The sequence below is a fragment of the Sorex fumeus genome, unplaced genomic scaffold (assembly GCF_029834395.1).
Source record: "Sorex fumeus unplaced genomic scaffold, SorFum_2.1 ptg000264l, whole genome shotgun sequence".
Taxonomy (NCBI): domain Eukaryota; kingdom Metazoa; phylum Chordata; class Mammalia; order Eulipotyphla; family Soricidae; genus Sorex; species Sorex fumeus.
Window position 1 is genome coordinate 5,955,161 of NW_026606321.1, and position 20,652 is coordinate 5,975,812.

A 20,652-nucleotide genomic window follows, 5' to 3' on the forward strand; every position below is an offset into this window, starting at 1 on the left:
CATTTCACATGGTCTGCCAGGAGTGATCCCTGTCTGCAGAGTGAGAGGTCAGCCCTGAGTACAGCTGGGTGTGGCAAAAAAAAAAAAAAACAAATGTCATTGTCCCTGTTGGGAGAAGAATAGCTGGGACTTGAAGTGATCATGGTCAGTGAACTAATTCCAGAAATGAAAGACAGTAATCAGATAGTTTCATTCATGTGTGTAATGTCAATAACCAAAGTAAGCAAACTGACCATAAAACAACAGAAGTATCTGCTAGATTCCTTGAAGAATATGGTTACTTGCAGAGAGAAGATGGGTATGAAAAATGGGCAGAGGGGTCTTTTGGTGGTGGATGGCATTGGAACTTGGGTAGTGCATAGTGCAAAGGAGAGTACTAAAATCATAGTAAGCCATGGCACTAACCCACTGGAATTCTATAATGTTAAATTATTCAAAGGAGGAAATTATTTTGAAATACCATGTCCATGTCCTCTTTAAAAGATCCTAGATTCAAATCACAGACAAAGGTTAAGTGGTGGAATACACACCTTCTCCTGATTTTTATGAACCCGGGGAACAGTGAATTAAAACAGGGGTACATTTATTTCTCTTATTGTGGGGACTTTTTATACAGAACCATTATGACTTCTAGTGAAGGATTCCTTTTGTGGTGCTCGGGTTGAATCTAGGATGTCACACATGTGAGAATTATGCTCTACCACTAAGGCACACCCTAGCCTCAAATCAGCCTCAGTCCCACTGCCCAAATTCTCTAGCTGTCTAGATGCTGACCATCCAGGTGTTCTGCAATTCCGCTCAGTTCTGACCCAAACCTTTCAGTCTGTGCCAGCCTTGTCTCTTGTCCACTTGTCCAGGTTGCAACTGCACTGTGGTGTGTGTGTGTGTGTGTGTGTGTGTGTGTGTGTGAGAGAGAGAGAGAGAGAGAGAGAGAGAGAGAGAGAGAGAGAGAGAGAGAGAGGGAGGGAGGGAGGGAGAGAGAGGGAGAGAGAAATCTCAGACTTTGCTCAGGGCATTGCACACTCAGGGAAAGTCTAAATGTACCCTGAGGGAGGGAGGACATAACAGTGGGAGTAGAGATTAAATTGCCATCTGGAGAAAGGCATTATGACAAGGATGGTTAACTGATGTGAACTGATGTGAACAAGGCCTGTTAGAAGCAGGAGTTGAAGTGGTAGGGGGACAGAAGCAGGAGGGAGATGGGGGGGGAGAGGGAGAGAGAGAACGAGTGAGTGAGAGAGAGAGACTAGTTATCAAAAGTTCAGGTGACAATCTTGTTTAACCAAGTGTATATAGGGGCTTTACACAATCCCCCCTCCTCAGATTCAGTAATTTAGCTGCTCACAGAACTCAGGGGCACTTACATTTACTAGCTGATGAGAAACGATACAGCACAAGAACAGCTACAAACCAGAGCCTCAGAGGACAGGACCAGTGTGGGGCTGGGTGCTGTTGGGAAGCTTCCAAAATACCACCATCCCCAGTACCTTCGTATGCTCCCCACCTGGGGAACCCTGAGCTTCCTATCAGAGAGCTTCAGGTGATGGGTAAGAATGCCCAGAGCTTTGGGCTTCTCTGGGTGCTTCGTGTCATCAGCATGCTGGGTAAGATCATTGGCTGCTGGGGACTAATCTAGTTCAGACCAATCCCCTTCCTGCAGACCCACGATGGGGGTGCCTGAAGTTCCAGCTGTGTTCCCTTGTGGTTGGTCTTCCTGCCCACCCGCCCTCCCAAAGGTCTCCTGGTCCAGCCAAGTGTCACCTCCTTGCGGTAACTCGGGTGTCAGAAGGGAGGCTGTAATCACAGGAGATGGAACTGCCGGGCCAGGCTCCGGGCCAGCTGCTGTGGTGGGGTGGGATGGAGACTAGAGGTGCATTTCTTTTTGCATCAACGCACATTGATGACGCATTCTCTGAAGCCCCTTAATGCCTCATGTTGTTTGTTGCAGCTCTCTTTCAATATTGCTATCAGCAACTTAATACTCCCTACAGATTGATTCGGCTGACATCTGTAGCTCTCTCGGTTGGGTTTGTTTTTTTTCTGTCTACTGCCTGAATGCATTTTGTTTTTCAAATCATTTTAAATTCTTTACAAGTCTATTTGAAATTTTCTTTTCAGATCTCCCCCAAGCAAAGAACATTTTTTTTGTTCATGTGCATGGAAATATTTGTTATTATGAAACTCTTAAGAATAGCGAAAACATTCTTGTTCCAAAGTGGTGTGTCTTTTTCCTTTCCATTGTAGCAGTATTTCTGAATTAGAAATAGTGAATAGAACAATGAGACTGGGCTTTCAAGGTTTTTTTTTTTCTTTAGATCACAGAAGTTAACTATTTTGCAGCCTTCCCTCGTGCTACCCGGCTTGTACTTTTTTCCTAGTGTTCCTGTTCAGCGTGACTCTTGAGGCGGTTGGTCTTTATCCTCGCCTTTACCCCATGAGGATCACTGCAGGAGATAGCTAGAACAGTTCCACTTGACAGCAAAGCTGGGATTCAAACCCGCGCTCCCCATCCAAGGCTGACCCCCCAGGTGGCTGAGGAGGACTTCCCTGGCCTCTTCCAAGTGGGAACATGAGAGCTAGGTGAATTAGACTTGGCTTTGAGCCCAGAAGTGGGGAAGGGAGTCTGACACAGCCCGGCCTTCTCTGCTGCCTCACCATCAGTCTTCATTAGGCCAGAACCCCGGGACAGACACAGGAGGTTTGATCAATACACATTTAACCCAATGGTCGGCATTTTTATTGCATTGTAAAGTTTTGGTTCCCTGAGCCTTTTAATTTAAGAACTGGAAGGAATTGGTAGCATTATGCTTCCAACTAGCATTTTGCAAACTTAGGAGATAAAGGTGGAGCGATAGCACAGCGGTAGGGCGTTCGCCTTACAAGCGGCCAACATGGCCCACCCGAGTTCGATTCCTCCGCCCCTCTCGGAGAGCCCGGCAAGCTGCCGAGAGTATTCGATATGCCAAACACAGTAACAACAAAGTCTCCAATGGAGATGTTACTGGGCCCGCTCGAGCAAATCGACGATCAACGGGAGGGCCTTTACCTTTACCTTTACCTTTAGGAGATAAAGGTGATTGACCGGTTGGGGAAGCCGCGCACAAAGAAAAAGATTACAGATAAACTCAGAGGATTGGGGGCACTGTGATGGGAGTAACCCAGTAAACCTAAGCTCCCTGTGGCAAGGCAGAAAGGATGAAGAAACGTTATCCTACAACAAGCCTGTTTGGAGGGAAGACAATAACACTCATATATTGGCTCTTGAGATACCATCCAAATCAACAGGAATATTGCTGTTGTATCTTAGTTACCTGCCACTGCATAGCACTTCTGCCCCAAGTTCTTTCCCATGCAGTTTTCAGCTTCAGTCTTGGTATTTGGTAATTCCACACTCCAGCCTCTTTTCTCGGGGTACCCGTCTCATGTATGGTGTAACAACACCGACCTTCTGGCTCAATTTCTCTCAGCTTTCTCAGGGACACAGGTCTCGGTGCAGAGAACCTTCTGGGAGCTCAATCACATGAAAGTAACTTAGTCTTGATCCTGCAGAAGCATCACTATTCCTCCCCTCGCTGCCTTTATAAAACATCTTGATGCCTCAAGATTCATTGCTGATGGTCCCATACATGCCTTGGTTGCATCACACGCGGGCCAAAGTAGGGGGAAGGAGGAGGAGCCTTGTTTATTCAGAGCTTAGTGACTGGCCTTATCTGTGCAATGAAAGGTTGAAGTCCATTTTATAAAGCCATGCAGAGCCCTGGTCCCTCACAGAATCATATTTTTGTTCAGGTGGATGCCTGGATGGAAATTTTTAGGTGTGACATAGACGCTTTCATTTCATTGGATTTATTTTCAGTGAAATTTAATTTCATATGAAGAAAGATTACAGAATGTGTAATGCAAACAGAATGTGTGTGAGAGAGAGAGAGTGAGAGTGAGAGTGAGAGAGAGAGAGGGGAGAGAGAGATGATGTGCTGTACCTGCTCTTCTACCCATAGACTCGTTTATAATGTGTCTCCGTGCCGGACACAGTGCATTTGCCTTGTGTCCAGTTGAATGTAGAAAGTGAATGACTTTCAGCCATGGAACATCCTGTACATATTCAATACAGGCTGCTGGGCAGATTGCCTGGTATAGAATCTTGAAGGTTAGGGGATAACTGTCACCCCCAGGTTGTGCCACCATCGTTTAATGGCCCAGTAGGTCTATTGATGCAAAAGTGAACTCTCAGTGCCTCATGAGAATAGATTTCTGACCCTACTATTAACACTGGCTCCCTTGCCCTCTAGTTTCCAGGGAACAGTTACACCTATCTAGTTAAATCGCATGGTAATCTTACTTAAGAAACTTACTAAAAGATTATGTCCATTGTAATGATATGCAATATGAGTATTAGAAATAGAAAATGTCATCCTGATTCTAAATCTCAAAATTAAGTTTGCCCGATAACTCACGTGGTAAGGCTTTTCCCTGGAATCGTTCCCTTCTGTCCAGAAAAATTCTGGTGGCAAAGTCCCAATGTTTCTTTCTGAACCCCAATACGTTTCCTTCTTCCTCTGTGTATCTGACTTTATTTTTATTTTTTCAATTAAAAAAATTTTTTAATAGTGAGACATCATGAGGTACAGTTGCAGACACACATTTTTGTGCTTGGGTTTCAATTATACAATGACCAAATACCCATTTGTCCACCGGTGCCCCTTTCCCACCACCATGAATCCCAGTATCCCTCCGACCCCCCATCCTCCACATCCCACCCTGCCTCTGTGGCAGGGCATTCCCTTTTGTTCTCTCTCTTATTGGGCATTGTGGTTTGCAAAAGAGGCAATGCGTGACAATCATGTTTAGTCTATAGTCTACTTTCCGCATGCTTCTCCCGTCCTGGGAGGATCCTCCCAACACCTTTATTTGGTGTTCCCCTCTTTATCTGAGCTCCCTTTTCCCCTAGTATGTGTGGTTGGCCTCCAAGCCATGGGGCAAAATTCCCGGTACTAATCTCGGCCATTCTTGGGTGTTAGTCTCCTATTTTGTTACTTTATGTTCCCCAGATGAATGCAATCTTTCTATGTCTATCCCTTTCTTTCTAAGTCATTTCGCTTAACATGATACGTTCCATGTAGTACCACTTGTATGTAAATTTCTTGACTTTGTCTTTTCTAACTTCTACATAGAACTCCATTGTGTAAATATACCAAAGTTTCTTTAACCAGTCATCTGTTCTTGGGCACTCAGGTTTTTTCCAGATTCTGGCTATTGTAAAGAGTACTGCAATGAACAGACAATTGCAGATGTCACTTCGACTATACTTTTTTGCCTCTCTGGGATATATTCCCAGGAGTGGTACTGCTGGGTCAAATGGGAGCTCAATTTCTAATTTTTTGAGAATCATCCATCCTGTTTTCCAAAAGGGCTGAACCAGTCGGCATTCCCATCAACAGTGAAGGAGTGTCCCTTTGTCACCATATCCGTGCCAGCACCAGTTGCTTTTGTTCTTGTGAATATGGGCCAGTGATATCTCATTGTGGTTTTGATCTGCATCTCCCTGATGATTAATGATGTGGAGCATTTTCTCATGTGCCTTTTAGCCATTCGGATTTCCTCTTTGTGAAAGTTTCTATTCATTTCATCTCCCCATTTTTTGATGGGGTTGAATGTTTTCTTTTTGTAGAGTTCAACCAGTACTTTGTATATCCTTGAAATTAACCCCTTATCAGATGTGTAGTTGGCGAATATCCTTTCCCATTCTGTAGACTGTCTTTGTATTTTGGTCACTGTTTCTTTTGAGGTGCAGAAGCTTCTTAGTTTAAGATAGTCCCATTTGTCTATCTCTGTTTTCACTTGCTTGGCCAGCGGTGTGACATCTTTGAAGACACCATTAGCTTCTATGTCATGGAGGGTTTTGCCAACTTTTTCCTCAATGTACCTTATAGATTCCGGTCTGATGTTGAGGTCTTTAATCCACTTATATCTTACTTTTGTACATGGAGTTAGGTAGAGATCTGAGCCCATTTTTTTGCATGTAGCCATCCAGTTTTGCCAGCATAATTTGTTAAAGAGGCTTTCCCTGCTCCACTTCACTTTTCTTGCCCCCTTATCGAAGATTAGATGCTCGTATGCTTGGGGGGAGATGTCAGTATATTCAACCATGTTCCATTGGTCTACAGCTCTGCCTTTGTTCCAGTACCATGCTGTTTTAATTATTACTGCTTTGTAGTAGAGTTTGAAGTTAGGGAGGTTGATTCGTCCCATTTTCTTTTTTCCCAAGAGTTGCTTTAGCTATTCGTGGGGGCTTATTGTTCCATATAAATTTCAGGAGTGTTTGCTCCACTTCTTTGAAGAATGTCATGGGTATCCTAATAGGGATTGCATTGAATTTATACAGTGCTTTGGGAAGTATTGCATTCTTGACAATGTTAATTCTCCCGATCTCTGATCCGTGCCATTTCTGTGCGAAGCTTTCCAATTTCCGCTCTCATTTCTTGCTGTATTTTGTCGATTGTGCAATCGATTGTTTCTTTCATGTCCTCTTTCAATTTAGGGGATATCTGTCTGACTGTTTCATTGAGTTGATTGAACATCTTAATGACTTCATATCTGAATTCCTTGTCAGAGAGGTCCCTAAGGTGGCTAGCACCTACTGATGCTTCAGGACTTGTTTCCTTGTGGTCTCCCTGTGGGGAGGATTTGCATTGTTTTTTCATGTTGTTGTGTAGGTGTAGGGGTCAGATTTCTTGATTTGAATAAACTACAGTTGGTCAGCTGAAATTAGGCCACGCCCACTTTTTAAAGAGCCACGCCTACTTCTAAAGTGGCCACACCCCCACGGATACCTGGTGTGTGTCCCGGGAGTAAAAACTGGGTGGGGAGAAGAGACCAGCTGGGCTTGGGCTGCGGAAAGGCAGAGGCAGAGAGGCTCAGATCTGCTTTGCCTCATGGCTTCCCAGGGACGCCTTGGGGCTTGCACGGTGGAATCCAAGTCCCGGGTCCTAGATAACGGCGAGAAAACTGACCTGGGGATTGGGGAGGAGAGACCAGCTCGGCTTGGGCGGTGGAAAGGGAGAGGCAGAGAGGCTCAAATATGCTTTGTCTTGCAGAGTCCCAGGGATGCCTCAGGGCTTGCACGGTGGAATCCAAGTCCTGGGCTATCTGACTTTATTTTGAGACAGATTTTTAGGTAGTGATTAAGGAGGACATCAGGGACTATGCAAACTTGCTCTAAGACTTTAAATTTGATCTACAGTTTTTTTTCAGGCTTCTGTGGAGAAATGTGCAGGAAAGTTTCTCTTAATGATGCTGGAAGTAATATTCAGTGATGAGGAGCCGGGTGAGGGGGCTCTCCTGGTAAGGAAGATTGACACCCAGAGTCTGCGAGAGGGACAAGCTTGGGAGGAGAAAGGAGCGTAGAGAGCATAACCACTGGACCTTCAGGTCAAGGAACAGGGCAGGGCTGCCCTTTGGGGTCAGAGACATCGAGGCAGAGTCTCATGAAGTCTTGTGAAGTAAGGACTCTGGACTTGATGGATGTTGGGAAGCCATGGAGAGCTATTAATTAGGGTGCTGTTTTTCTACAGAACACACTCTAGTGAGTTTTCTCTCTTCTAATGTTAGTTTGTTCAAGCATGTGTATTTGTGTATGAATGAATCAGCTCTCCCTCTCAAGAAGGGTAGAACTAAGGGGTTTCACGTGAGCATCTTGGGGCATCCTCGTTTGTAAGGCTGATAAGACCAACACCTGTAAGAGGGTTCTGCCTGCAGGGTTTTGAGTGTTTTGCTGTTGTGACTTTTTGGTTCCACTCTCCATATCCCAAATACAGACCTAACATCCAAGCAGAGCTTCAGAGCCACATGTCCTTCTCGATATTCCCTTTGTTTCCAGGCAATGGCAGGAAAAGGATCAAAGTAGATAATGTTTTGCCTCTACCTCCAACTCAGCACCTTTCCTGGGTTACGGAATCCGTGTTTCCACTGCCTCCATTTGAGCTAAACTACTTCAGTTAGGTGCTAAGTAGAATCAGTGTCCAGTAGAATGCAAAAAGTATAGACTTTCAGAAGGAAAGGAGTTTCTAGAAGGCCTTCAATTTTGGAAAGAAGGAAAGAAGAGATTGGCACATATGACTCAGGACAAAATCTCTCAGGATAGTTGAGTATCCTGAGGAGATGAGATTCTTAGACCCTAAATACTACCCATGAACTCGGCTGTATCCATTTTTAGTAGATTCAATTAAAATTGGGTAATTAAGCATTATGTGCTGGTCGAGTCACTCAGATATGGATTAATATGAGCACATATCTAGCCAGTTACTGATGGCATTTGTCAAAACACCATAGAAGGTAAACCATTCATGATGGTGATCTGTAGACTGACAAGGTCTTTATATATGCAAAGAACATCATAAGCACCCTGGGATAGTGATAGCTCCCCAAACCAGAAATCATTCCTAAATTAAAAAGCAATTAAGTTGTTCATTATTGCTATTTGAATGTATGTATATGTGGCTTGATTTTCTCGACAACAATAATCCTAAGAAAATAATTGAGACCTAATTACCCATCATCATAATCCATTAACTCAGTTGCTTTGAGTGAGAGTACATATGGAAATGTCTAGAAAATAAGAATTCTTGTTTGCAAAAACAAAAAACACCGCTTTTTGAAAAAACTATTCTGCCTCAGCAACCCTAGTGGTTATGGAATGGGGGTAGCTCTGTGCATATAACACAATTCAGGGATACAAGAAGTGGTTTGAGCTGTGTTGTTGTGGAAAATACAAAATGGAGAGCCCACTGCTTGCCATTATTTCATGTGGTCAGTGGGGTCATTCTCTGCACAAGGCCATTTCAGACGACTCCAAAGGAGGTGGAAGAGGCAAACTGCATTTCTGAGTAGGGTTTTTGTTTGTTTGTTTGTTTGTTCTGTTCTGTTCTTGGGACCACATTCAGCATTGCTCAGAGGTTAATTCTGGTTCTGCATCCAAGAATTATTCCCGGTAGTGCTAGAGGGACCATATGGGATGTCAGGATTGAATCGGGGTTGGTTGCATTCAAGGCAGATGCGCTCCCTGCTGTGCTGTTATTGCTGTGGCCCCTTCTGAGTAGGAGTCTTAGGAGACAGGAAGGAATCCAGAAGCTGGGAGGCCTGGAGATCTCTGAAATAAAGAAGGGATTGCGGTACATGAGCTGAGACCATGGATGCTGGTACTTCAGGACCTAACTTCAAATTCAGGCTCTTCCACTTGATAGCTTGATCACTTCAGGTGAGTAACAGCCTGTTTGGAGCAGGGAAGGTACATCTCGCACCACCCCCTGCTTCCCAAGACTCCTGGGGAGTGGGGTGTTCTGTGAGGGGCAGAAGGATGCTGACATTGCCCCTAATAGAAAAAAGTTGTTTTAGTTAGTTTTGTCTGTGCTGTGCTGCCAGCAGCCTCTGAGGGATGGATGCTGTGGCTTGAGTGTTGGTGGGTGTTTTGCTCCCACCTGTTGTCTGATCCCTGTTGTTCCTCTCCCAGCTCCACTGGGACATTGTCTGCACTTCCAATTAGTTGAAGGCCCTGAAGTTCTTTCATATCTGCTGGGTCTCCTTGTCATTGCTTTTGTGCTGCCAGTGGTAGAAACTGCTCAATTACAAATAGGAATTTTGTTTGTAATTTATCAGTCAATAAATCAAAGAGGAATCAGAGTTGGATAGAGAGAGTTCTTTATCACTGCACTGATGCCCCTCTGTTGGTCCTGTGAATTGTGATAAAAGTCAAGCCCTTTCTCTGCTTGGTTTTACTGAATTTCACTGTTTTGGAAGCCAAAACTGTCTACTTCTTCTCAGAATTCTTTCTTGTACATGATTATCTAAGAGAAAGGTAACACTGATATGAACAACCTCATTTTATTTTTTGTCTTGGTCTTTCCACCTATATATTACCACTTCTTCAGCTTTGCCATGTGTTCTGTAAGTCAAGAGGTGGCCATTTTCCTCTAATTTCCATTGTCTTATTGAGTAATCGCTTCTACTTGACTCAAGACACAGACTCTTGAAGCAAATTACCCATACTAGAAACACTTCAGGAATTGTTTATGAGCATAGCAAGAGTAATGACAATATTTTAGGTCTTCAGTGACACACAGTCAACTGCTTAGGCTGTAGGAGAGAAACCGGAGTTTGGGAAAATAAATGACAAAACCCACAAATTGCTGTTGGTTACTAAATTATTCATTTTATTTAATAAGTTCAAGCAGATATTCATATGAGTTTTTTTTAGATCTGAGACTTGAAATCATAAAACTTGGAAATGAATATTTATCAATAATGTTCATTAAGTTCTCACTTAGCCTGGTGATGCTGTTATAAACAATGCTTCTTGAATGAAAGTAGATCATCCTATTATACATTTTAAAAGAGAAATATAACTGCCCGCATGTAGAGCAGAAAGCAAATTTTGATGTTCATTTCTTTCAACAGATAGCAAAAATTTATAGAAATAATGCTAAATAAGACTCATAAAAGGGATTTCCATATATCTTGAGAGCTGGCAAATAGATCAATATGTTTTGGAGCAGGAAGTAAAGGCAGTTTCTGTAGTGTGGATGCATCTCATGAAGCAAGTGTTTATAACGTGAATAATAAATAAACCCTGAGTGGCTCAGAGAGTTTCAAGCAATTCCCCAGTTAGCATCCATAATCCAAACTTTATAAGGATGCCACTGAATCTACTTGTTGACATTCTCACTGAGATCTGCAGAGAGAGAAAGGCCATCCAGTAAGAAATGTTAGTTTTCACAAAACCAGTTTCAGTAGAAAAAAATAAGTAAAGAAAGAGAACACTGCAGAAGAGCTAAACACAAATGCCTATATATTTATATCTCTATTGGCTATGAAACTAACAATTTATGTCAGATAGTTTCATTAGAATTTATCTGGGTTATACAATAAGACCTAAAGTTATGACCCCAAAACCATAAACCTCCAACAGAAATCTAATGCACAAAACCACAGTGGGTAGTTCTCCCAAAAATACAGGCATATTTATTAACATCAATAAAATCAGATTTTAGGCCAAAGAATTACAGTCTTCCTGTTATCTTTATTTGCTTCCACTCCATGGTTGCTCGAGCCTTTTCTGCATCCTTCTCATCTTGCTTCAGAATTTAAAAACAAAAAGACTAACAAACCAAAAAATCCTGAACCTTCTTAATACCTGTGGGACGAAGCCCCTATGAGCCTTTCCGCTGTATTCTTGAAGGAGATCCCAGTCAAGTGGCTGGGATTATGTCTGAAATGCATCCAGGCCTGTGACTCTAGACTGTGATGGCCAGAGCCAAGTACTTTGGCAGCTTTGGTGAAAACCATATGGCACATTTAGCTTCATCGAGACTTGCGCATAGAAATAACCTCATGTCTCAAGGAGATGTGTGCTGAAAGTAGACTATGGAACACGACGGCCACTTAGTCCTACTGGTCTTACTCCTACTGGTCAAGGTCATACAGAGCATCTCATGCTACAATACTGCTTCTATATTTTTTTATGGTTGATAGGTTATTTATTTACTAAAAATTTTAATGATTCACTATGAGATAGGACAACGAGTAGTGTGTTTGCCTTGCATGCAGCCGACCTGGGTTCAATTCCTCTGTCCCTCTCAGAGAGCCCGGCAAGCTACCGAGAGTATTTCTCCCGCATGGCAGAGCCTAGGAAGCTCCTGTGGCGTATTCGATATGCCAAAAACAGTAACAAAAAGTCTCACAATGGAGTCATTACTGGTGTCCGCGCAAGCAAATCGGTGACAATGCAGTGTTACCATGCTACTATGAGATACAGTTACAGATTTACAAACTTTCATGATTATATTTCAGTCACACAACGATCGAGTACCCATCTATTCACCAGAGCCCATTCTCCATCACCAATGTTCCCAGTATCCCTCCTGTTATCCTCCTATCCCCACCCCCACTCCCACCCCATCCCCTGTGGCAGGCACATTCCCTTTTACTCTATCTCTCTCCTTTGGGGTATTAGGTTTGCAATATGGGTACTAAGTGGCCCTCATGTCCGTTCCTTAGTCTACTTTCAGCACACATCTCCTATTTTTTAAGGTTTATCTTGCAAGATTTTATGCCATGGTCCTCTAAAGTCTTAAGTGGGTGATAATAGACTCTGTTTGGATGGATAGTTTCATGATTTTCTATCAATGAATTCATCTTGTTTGGGATCCCTCCTTCTCCCTGCAGGATAAATGCTGAACCTTTGTGATCTATTCAATTTCCAGCAAACAGCACAATTTCCGTTGATTATACAGGTCTGTGATGATATTTGTGGTGCATATTGGGTTTGTGATATTGATTTGTGTGAATGGCTTCATCGTGATGATACGGAATATGATTGTATGTTTTTAAAAAGATAAATAGATGACATTGGAGTCAATAGCCTCCCCACCTCAAATAAACATGGGAAGAACCAAATTGCACAAGCTAGCTCTTGAAAAGTCAGTTCTGTGATCCAGACACATCACCCCAGGCATACTGATTTATATGCTGATACTTTAGAAACTGCTTGCATTAAAAGTCATTGCTTTAGTGGTTGATTTTTTTCACTGCGTTTAGCCATTTTGTCAAACATATCCCTCTTAGATTCATGAAAATATTTTTTGGCAATTGTGAACAGCTGCTCCTACAAGCTTCACTCATGTACTTTCAGCATTGCTTTTATTAATAGAAATATTTTTGAAATGCAGCAGTTGTTACATGCCTGAGTGTTGGACAATAATAATTCTAAATATTATGCCAGATATTATAAACATTATTCCAGATATACAACAGATATGTTTTATGATACTATACTGCCTTCTAATTTTTTCCCCCTTAAAATCATTCCAGTCAGGGCTATTCATGCCTGAGAGAAGGCTTACAGGAACTCCTGATCCTTTTTGTTCTTTCAATCCCAAATTCATCCCAAGCACCATAAATTGCTTAATCAGAGGCACTTGGTTCCTTTACATCAAATATGTCAATCTTATCCCCTGGAATCCCAGGATTCTGAAGGTTCTAGGGAATTTGAAATATTACTTGTATTTTAATGATATTATTTAAATATCGTTTACACCCACATACACCATGGAAGTAGATTTATTTTTCTTTCGGGGGTGGGGAGAATCCTTAGTGATACTCGGGGGCTTACCTGGTGGCTCCCTGCTCCAGAATCATCGCTGGTGGTGCTCAGGATGGAACTGGTGCGGGCTGTGTGCAGTTTGTGCTTTAGCCCCTGAGCCATCTCTCTGGTCCTCGGAGACCAAGCTTTTAGGTATTGAAACCTTCAGTGAGTTCATATTGGTTGCAATCTTACCTGCGTAATTTTGTTGTCTACACAGGATGCCGTGTCTGATGTCATTTCCGATCATATTCAAGCTCACATGAGATTTGAAGATATTTGGCTGTATTACTGCTTGACTTGTATCATGAGTTTCATCTCAAAGGGAAACCCAAACCCAAACAGGGCAGTGATTGGATACTCCGACTCAGGACAGTGATTGACTGCTCCGGCTCAGGGCAGTGATTGGATACTGCAACTCAGAGCAGTGATTGGACACTCTATCTCAGGCACAATCCCCTGGCCCCACATTTTCTTAACAACCTGGTACTGATCCTCTGTTCATAAAAATGAATTTTAAAAAGATCTGCCTTTTGAAATGAGATCACGCATAAGAATTTATTGAAAGGAAAATATGTGTTGCTCAAAACACATAGACATTCCTGCTTTCCTCCTTCCTGGCCCTCCTCTCAGAGAAGCCACCCCCTTCTAACTTTTTTCCATTGTCACAAAATAAAATGTTTTCAAGAAGGATCCTGTCGGGGCACTCACATGCCCAGGACTGGGCTGCTGGCCTGTACATAGCAGGGACGTTGTCTGAGCACTCCACTCCCCACCTCATACTTGACACAATCTGTCTCTTTTGGGCTGTATTGGGCTGCCCCAACTCACGCCTGCCCTCAGGCCTCAGAATATCATCTTTGCAAATAGATACTACCAGTTTCATTCGTCAGAAGACACCTTACTGGGCTGGTATACCAGCCTGATTTCCAGTTCAGGACCTAGTGAGAAAAAGGATGGTTAGACATCACTTCTGGAGAAAAGTTGTTAGACTAGAGGCAAAGATTTGGGTGGTATTTAAACTATGGCACATCTTGGTCAGCTCCTGGAGGCCAGGCCAGCGTTTCTGATAAAGGCAGGACTGACTGTCCTCAGGGACCAGAGAGCCAGGTCTAAGGACAGTTTGGACTGTTAGCCTGAAGAATGGTTTGTTGTTGTCATTTTTGTTCATAGTTCTAGAGTTTGAAGTATTTTATCAGGGGAACTCCAGAAATGTCACAAACTGTCCCCCCCATTAAAAGCAAATTTATAAACACATTCCTCCATTTACAAAGCCCAGTTGTAAAAAAAAAAAAGGTCTAGTGAGCATTTAACAAGTCCGGGACTCTTTGGAGGAGTATGTGGAGAAGTTTGATCTGGTATTATTAGGAAGAGGATCTTGGCATTTAGTATGAAACTGGTAAAATATTACTAACATGTTTGATATACTCCCAAGGTTAAGAGGCAGCTTTCATTTGGAATGATGTCAGTGGGATGGTATTAAGTAAACAAGCAGAGGTGGCTGAAAGTCCCCTTCCATTCTGATTCAAGGATTTCTGGAGTACGAAATGAATTTGTGTGTGTTTGACAAGGACATAAATACAGAGAGGTTTTCAAATTAGTATTAAGTGTTAACAGGTGTACTTTAGTTTTGGCATATTTTAAAATTTTTAAGTAATTTTTAAATTATTTGGGGGTTTACAATACTAATAATGATTTCTCATGGACACAATTACATCGCACCCAGTGCTTTCTGGTTTGGGGACCGCTTTCAATGGTGCTCCTGACACTGGACTCAGGACTCTCTCGGCAGTGCTCGGAGTACCTGGGATTTAGTGTGGAGTGGCCACATGCAAGGCTGTTGCCGTCCCTGCCTTACTGTCTCCCCAGGCAAGCAAATGCACATTGTATCCACCATGAGATAATGATATGGAAGAGCCCTTCACAGGTGTCCACTGTATCATCCACACAGACACCCATCACTCAAGGTGACTTCTATACCTTCCATGAGCTCCCCTCTGCCCCTCTTTATCTGACCTGTGTCTTCCCACACATGCTCTTTAATTTCACAGCAACCTCTGCATCTCCCACGTACCTGTCTCAACTGTCATTCTCCATCTCAGCTGTCATTCTTTTGTACTGTCCTGGGAGGCCACTCAAGGTATTTTTCGAGATGTCTACACCCAAAGACATCTAGACCCACGTTTCATTCAAGCCATATAAAAATCACAGCTATTTCAAATCCCATCCCGTTTGAATTTGGCTTGTTTTGAACAGCAGTGCGGACTCCCATTCCCTGACAATTTGTTTATAATTGCCATGACAATTTAACATTCTCCAGCGTTTCACAGAAAAACATGACATAAAAATTATGAATGCAAACATATAAAAGAAGCCCTCAGGTGGTTGTTAATTTTTGGCACTGTGTAATTAAACTAGTTTTTTAAATGTTATCTTTTGCCAGTATCTAATTAACAAAGCCATCTGCTGAGAGAGTGGTGGAGTAGTGGCCCATCTGCCTAGCACGTTGTTCTCTTCATTTTTGTGAAAAGTCTCTGCCTTTGCTGGTCCCTGTCTAATTAACTTCTCTTGCTGTGGAATGTGATAATACACAGCTTTGTTTGTGTACTTCTGAGAGCTGTGGATTTCTATGTATGCAGCACCTACAGAAAAGATTGTCTTTTTTTTTACTTTCCCGAATCTGAATTCCTCCTGAGATCAGACCTGCATTTGTGCTCACCTGAGTTGTGTGTCCAAAGTAGAAGGAGCTTCCTCACTGGCCCTGGGTTTTCTGTAGTTCTAAAATGCTTTTCCAGATGCCTACTCTTTTTCTTTTCTGTCTCTCTGTAGCCGAAAGTGGGAGATGGTGTAAATTCTATAGTTTCCCTGTGTCTGAGATGACCTTGGCTAGCAGGCTCTGAAGATGCCCTCTCTGACCTATTCAGATTTGGCAGGGTATAATCAGGGCTGAATGAGAGCGTTTTTGTTTTATTGTAAATTAATATCTGACCTATGCAAATGCTGTCTGTGCATATGTGTTCCCTTTTATTATCCAGCACAGTGGCTTGCCACTGAGGGCAGCCAATGAATGTTTATTAAATAAAAGATAACATGAGTATAATGCATATAAGGCAATACGTGTATAAGTTGTTGATTCGCATAGATGTCTCTACTGAGAAGAAATATAAGGTGCAAACAGGAATCTCAGAGAGTCTTTTAAAATACAAATGCTTTAAACTCACTGCTTACTCTGTAGAGTGTGTAATATGCAAGTTACCATAATGTTACTGTTCCATGTCTGCTGCTAAAAATTATAATGAAGATTAAATGCAGAATGAAACAGGAATGTTAAGATTACTATGCTGTTGTATGATAGAAACAAGCAATAAGTGACAAAAATGGCAGATTTAAAAAAATAGATTCAGGAAATAAAATCCCGAGTGTCATCTGGAAATCTGAAATGGTGGGTGCAGAGTGCCTCTGCGTTTGTTCTGACAGTCCTAATGACAGGATTGGGGAGGGAGAAAAGTATCTTAAAAGGAAGTCAACCAGAAAGATGGCTTCATAAATCATTAGTGGGACTTGCTCCAATAGGATGACACATAAAAGAATAACAAGGACTCTCCCTTGGGAATAAAGCAAAGGAGGTTTGATTAAAGGAACATAATTGATTAGGAGAAAATCTTGTGGAGTCAAGAGAGCGATGACCACGTTCAAACATAATGTATCTTCAAACCAAATAGTGAGTGACTTTGACATCTAGATTTAATTCAGGAGCATCCCATTGAGTCCCATTGTTTCTTTTTAGTGAAAATGGTTTTGTTGTTGTTTCCATGGCTACCAGAGAGCATAAGAGGGCACAACTGCATTATAGTAGAACACCAATTTTTGGCCAAGCAAAAAAATAAATAAAGACACTTTTCCACTCCATTCATTTCTCAAGTTCTGTGATATCTGTTCAACTCTATAATAGATAATTCAGTTCCATTCTTAATATAAATTCCCTTTATCCTGTCTCCTATCCTGGTAGAAAGTGAATCAACTTTCTGGAGCGATAGCACAGCGGGTAGGGCGTCTGCCTTGCATGCAGCCAACATGGCCAACCCGAGTTCGATTCCTCCGCCCCTCTTGGAGAGCCCGGCAAGCTACCGAGAGTATTCGATATGCCAGACACAGTAACAACAAAGTCTCCAAAGGAGACGTTACTGGGCCCGCTCGAGCAAATCGACGATCAACGGGAGGGCCTTTACCTTTACCTTTACCTTTAATATTATTGGAAAGTTAGTGATACTGTAATGAAAATGCATGAGGAAATAACTTGTCTACTTTTAATAACTATTTCCAGAAAAAAAGTCCAATTTGTCCATTTTCTGTTGGTCTAATAAACTTATGTGTGCAACTTACTCTTTCTTGATAAAATGGCTTAAGTAATGCCATGGTTTTTTTTAAAACACAATTACACTTTTTCTGTATTAATTTTCTATTTTAATTCTTCATCAATATTGACCTTGAAAATGTACAAGCTACCTTGGGCTTTGAGTGCACTTGGAAAGATGTTTATCATTTGGGCAGTGAGATCTGGACAGTGCTGATCGCGACTGACAGTGGTCCTGTAACTCTGGGACCATGCCTACATTGCATACAGCTGCTGTGGGTACCGAGGCAGGCATGTTGCCTATGTTCAACAGCATCCCTGTGCCAACAGCACTCCCCGAGGACCACCTCTTGAAGCATCTCACCTTCTGGTTTTCCAAGAGACTGTGGAACATACATTCTAATTTGTGTGATATAGTGCTAAATTTTCCTGATAAAGTAAAATCAAAGATAGAATGGAATCCATTTTGTAAAAGGAAAAAATAATCTTTATATTTGTCGATTCTGTTTTTTACCTTTAAGTCCAATCAAAGGCTTGGAAAAGCATGAATGCCATTGTTCAAAGAAAAAAGCTGAGGAAGCCTTAGGGAGACATCAGAGAAGGGCCAGAGCCCCATGAGATAATAATGCAGATACTTAATCCCTGCTTTTTGGGGATGGCAGCTAACAGCAATTTGTGAAGCTCTTAGATCTCCTCTGGTAGTGTTATCATTTTTCATGTAGTTGTCATGCTTGGGTAGGAATCCAACCATTTGTTTGCATAGGATGGTCATTAACTGTGACTTCATTGATTCTACTAAACATTGTGAAGTAAAGCAACACAGAAAGAACGAAGACTTTTTTTTCTTTTTGGGTCACACCGGGCTATGCACAGGGGTTACTCCTGGCACATGCACTCAGGAATTACTCCTGACGGTGCTCGGGGGACCCTATGGGATGCTGGGAATTGAACCCAGGTTAGCAGTGTGCAAGGCAAACACCCTGCCCGCTGTGCTATTGCTCCAGCCCCTGAAAACATTTTCTTATTGAAGTTGATACTGACAAAAATCTCTGAAGTTTGCACAAGAGAACACAGTTACAGTGTTGTCCTGTTTGAAAGACCTGAAATGGTTCTCTCTGGGACACTTTTCCTTTGCAGTTACATTAACCAAGTTAGAGAAATTGCACAAGACACAGAGTTTGGGGCTTTCATTTTTGTTATGTAACATTCTTTTTTTTCTTTTTCTTTTTGGGTCACACCCGGCGATGCTCAGGGGTTACTCCTGGCTCATGCACTCAGGAATTGCTCCTAGCAGTGCTCGGGGGACCATATGGGATGCTGGGAATCGAACCTGTGTTGGCCATGTTGGCTGCGTGCAAGGCAGACACCCTACCTGCTGTGCTATCTCTCCAGCCCCGTTATGTAACATTCTTTGCAGGCCAGCAGATCATAGATAATGGTGCTGGTCTGGCTTTGCTTTAGATTTAATTCTCCCAAGTTTAGAAGAATTTTTTTTAATCTTACTAGAAATAAGAGGAAAACTCCGTTCCTTATTGTTGAGTTGTGTATGTGATGTAAATCCAAATTATAAAATATTGTCGTGTTTTTTTCTTTCTGATAATAATGTAACTGTTTCACCAGAAGTTCCAAACTTCAGATCCCAAACAAATCCCAATCTAGTGATGGGAAATGTTCTCCTATGAAACCCACACATGGTCTTGGCTCAGAGAGCACATTTATCAGCGAGGTTCATGTGGAGGGAAAAAAAAGAAACAAATGCTCCCAGCTGAGTGGACCCAGTTTAAGGGGGAAAACCTGAGAAAGCTCATTTCAGAGTTGTGACGCTTACGTATTTAGCCAGAAGAGTATGAAAATGACTGGTGTTGGGGGAAATGATACAAGTGCTGCTTGCACAAGCTGTTTATTTTGAGTGACTATTCATCATGTATATTTGCATCTTGGGAGTAAGCATCTACAAAATCATTTTTGCTTCATTATCTAAGAATATTGATGTGACGTGCTGTTGAGATAAAATAGGAATGTCTGCATGCGTCTTTAGAATGTTGGATTTTGAGATTTTCCTTTGAAGTATCCTGTGGCTTCATCCTGGGTCTGTTCTGGAATCCACTGTGGAAAGAATCCTTTCTGTCATTGATGGAGCATCATCCGCTCACTGCCTGGGTCTCTCGTGGGACTAGAACCAAGAGTCACATTACTATTGTTCAGATGCCAATACTGAGAAGAGTGAGGTCTCTGAGATGCCCCAGTGTTAAAGCTCAATTTAAGCCCCGCAGACTGAGAGCAGATTCTTTCCACTGTCTGTGAATCCCAGGTCAGTGGGATGGTGTGGGTCAAGTCAGGTGCCCACAACCCCTTCTGCTTGGCTTCCATCCCCCTTTGCAGTGTAAATTGTAACAATTGTAATTCTCTTACTGTTTCCTCAGGCTGTCCAGTGGGAGTGTGATGAAGCCACCAAGAAGGCCTGCTACAGCAAGGGCAAGTCCCAGGTAAGGTGGCTATGGGATCTCAGCACCATGCAGAAGGCCTGCAGACCATAATATTTTATTCCATGGCTCTCCCTGATTGCCCTGAACTGGAAAAAAAAAAACTTCCCATACAGACTGGCAATAAATCTCATTAATTTAAAATCAGATAGCTTAAAGTTAACTCTAAACAGGTAAGGACATGCTTACAGAAGGACCATACCCATTTTTTTTTCTATTTTTTTCGAAATGTAAAGGTAAGGTAAAGGCCCTCCCGTTGATCGTCGATTTGCTCGAGCGGGCCCAGTAACGTCTCCATTGGAGACTTTGTTGTTACTGTGTCTGGCATATCGAATACTCTCGGTAGCTTGCCGGGCTCTCCGAGAGGGGCGGAGGAATCGAACTCGGGTCGGCCATGTTGGCCGCGTGTAAGGCAAACGCCCTACCTGCTGTGCTATTTACAATATATCTTTTTTTTTTTTTTCTTTTTGGATCACACCTGGCAATGCTCAGGGGTTCCTCCTGGCTCTGCTTAGGGGACCATATGTGATGCCGGGAATTGAACCCAGGTTGGCCACATTCAAGGGAAACACCCTACCCGCTGTACTGTCACTCCAGCCCATATTTACAATATATCTTAACTTCTCTTTGAAAACATGTTCTCTCCCCACACTCAAGTCCACATCCCCAAGCCCCTAAGGAAA

At 42.5% G+C, this 20,652-nt stretch overlaps 1 protein-coding gene across 1 annotated transcript in view; it reads left to right on the forward strand.

The window, feature by feature from the left end:
• SEMA5A (semaphorin 5A) overlaps positions 1-20,652 on the forward strand; it is a 302,092-nt gene that overhangs the window by 118,215 nt on the left and 163,225 nt on the right. The window contains exon 4 of the mRNA XM_056109051.1: positions 19,910-19,972. Within this exon, the coding sequence (XP_055965026.1) occupies positions 19,910-19,972 (63 nt within the window). The remainder of the gene's footprint in view (positions 1-19,909; positions 19,973-20,652) is intronic.